The following is a 929-nucleotide window of genomic DNA, read 5'->3' as shown; positions in this document are numbered from 1 at the left end:
ATATATATATATATATATATATATATATATATATATATAGAAAGAGAGAGAGAGAGAGAGAGAGAGAGAGAGATGTGTGTGTGTGTGTGAGTGTGTAAAGGGTAGAGACCCTCTTCAGTTGTGAATGATCTTGGGATTGCATCTAGAAAGTTCCCCTCCAAGGCACAAGTCTGGACAAGGTTGTCTGGGCATGGGAGATCAGCAGCTACCCATGCATACCAGCCTCCCCTCCCCTCTCCACACCACTGATGTTATCCAAGGCCGATACAGCTTCTCACCAGTGGCGTTGCAACTCATTTCTACAGCTGAGTGAACTGGAGCAACGTGAAATAGAGTGTCTTGCTCAAGAACAAAACACACAGCCCAGTCTGGGAATTGAACTCACTACTTCACGATTGTGAGCCCAATGTTCTAACCACTAAGCCATGTGCCTTCACAGTGAATGAGTGTGGGTGTGTGTATGCATGATGATGATGATGATGATTAATGTAAGCAACTCACCTCTCCCTCCGAGGATCCAAAATTAATTTTCAGCAAGCCCATAGCTCGAATGATAGCCATCATGGATTGCATGATGTTGCTGTATACAACTGGCTTGTACTGAAGACATTCTTCTTGAGTGTAGCCCTTCTCATGGATAATTCTGGAAAAGAACGAGAAAAACGGTTTCCAGGAGAAATAAAGACTTAGAATGCAGAATGAAATCAAGATAACAGCATTACCATCTCAGGGAAACCAGGTAAATATATTTGCACATTACATACACACACACACTCGCATTGTATATGTGTGTGCATTTATATATATCTATATATATATAAAGGCAGTGAGCTAACACAGACACATGAATAGATATATACACATATACACACACAAACACACATGCATACATAAATATATATATATATATATATATATATATATATATA

At 39.3% G+C, this 929-nt stretch overlaps 1 protein-coding gene across 1 annotated transcript in view; it reads right to left on the bottom strand.

Annotated features, from left to right (window-relative positions):
* Window positions 1-929, bottom strand: part of LOC106874528 (guanine nucleotide-binding protein G(i) subunit alpha) — a 79,824-nt gene that overhangs the window by 15,537 nt on the left and 63,358 nt on the right. Inside the window, exon 4 of the mRNA XM_014922293.2 lies at window positions 502-643. Within this exon, the coding sequence (XP_014777779.1) occupies window positions 502-643 (142 nt within the window). The remainder of the gene's footprint in view (window positions 1-501; window positions 644-929) is intronic.

This window comes from Octopus bimaculoides, chromosome 15 (assembly GCF_001194135.2).
Source record: "Octopus bimaculoides isolate UCB-OBI-ISO-001 chromosome 15, ASM119413v2, whole genome shotgun sequence".
NCBI classification, from domain to species: Eukaryota; Metazoa; Mollusca; class Cephalopoda; order Octopoda; family Octopodidae; genus Octopus; species Octopus bimaculoides.
The sequence above is the reverse complement of the archived record's forward strand: the minus strand, read 5'-3'. Positions and strand labels throughout refer to the sequence as shown.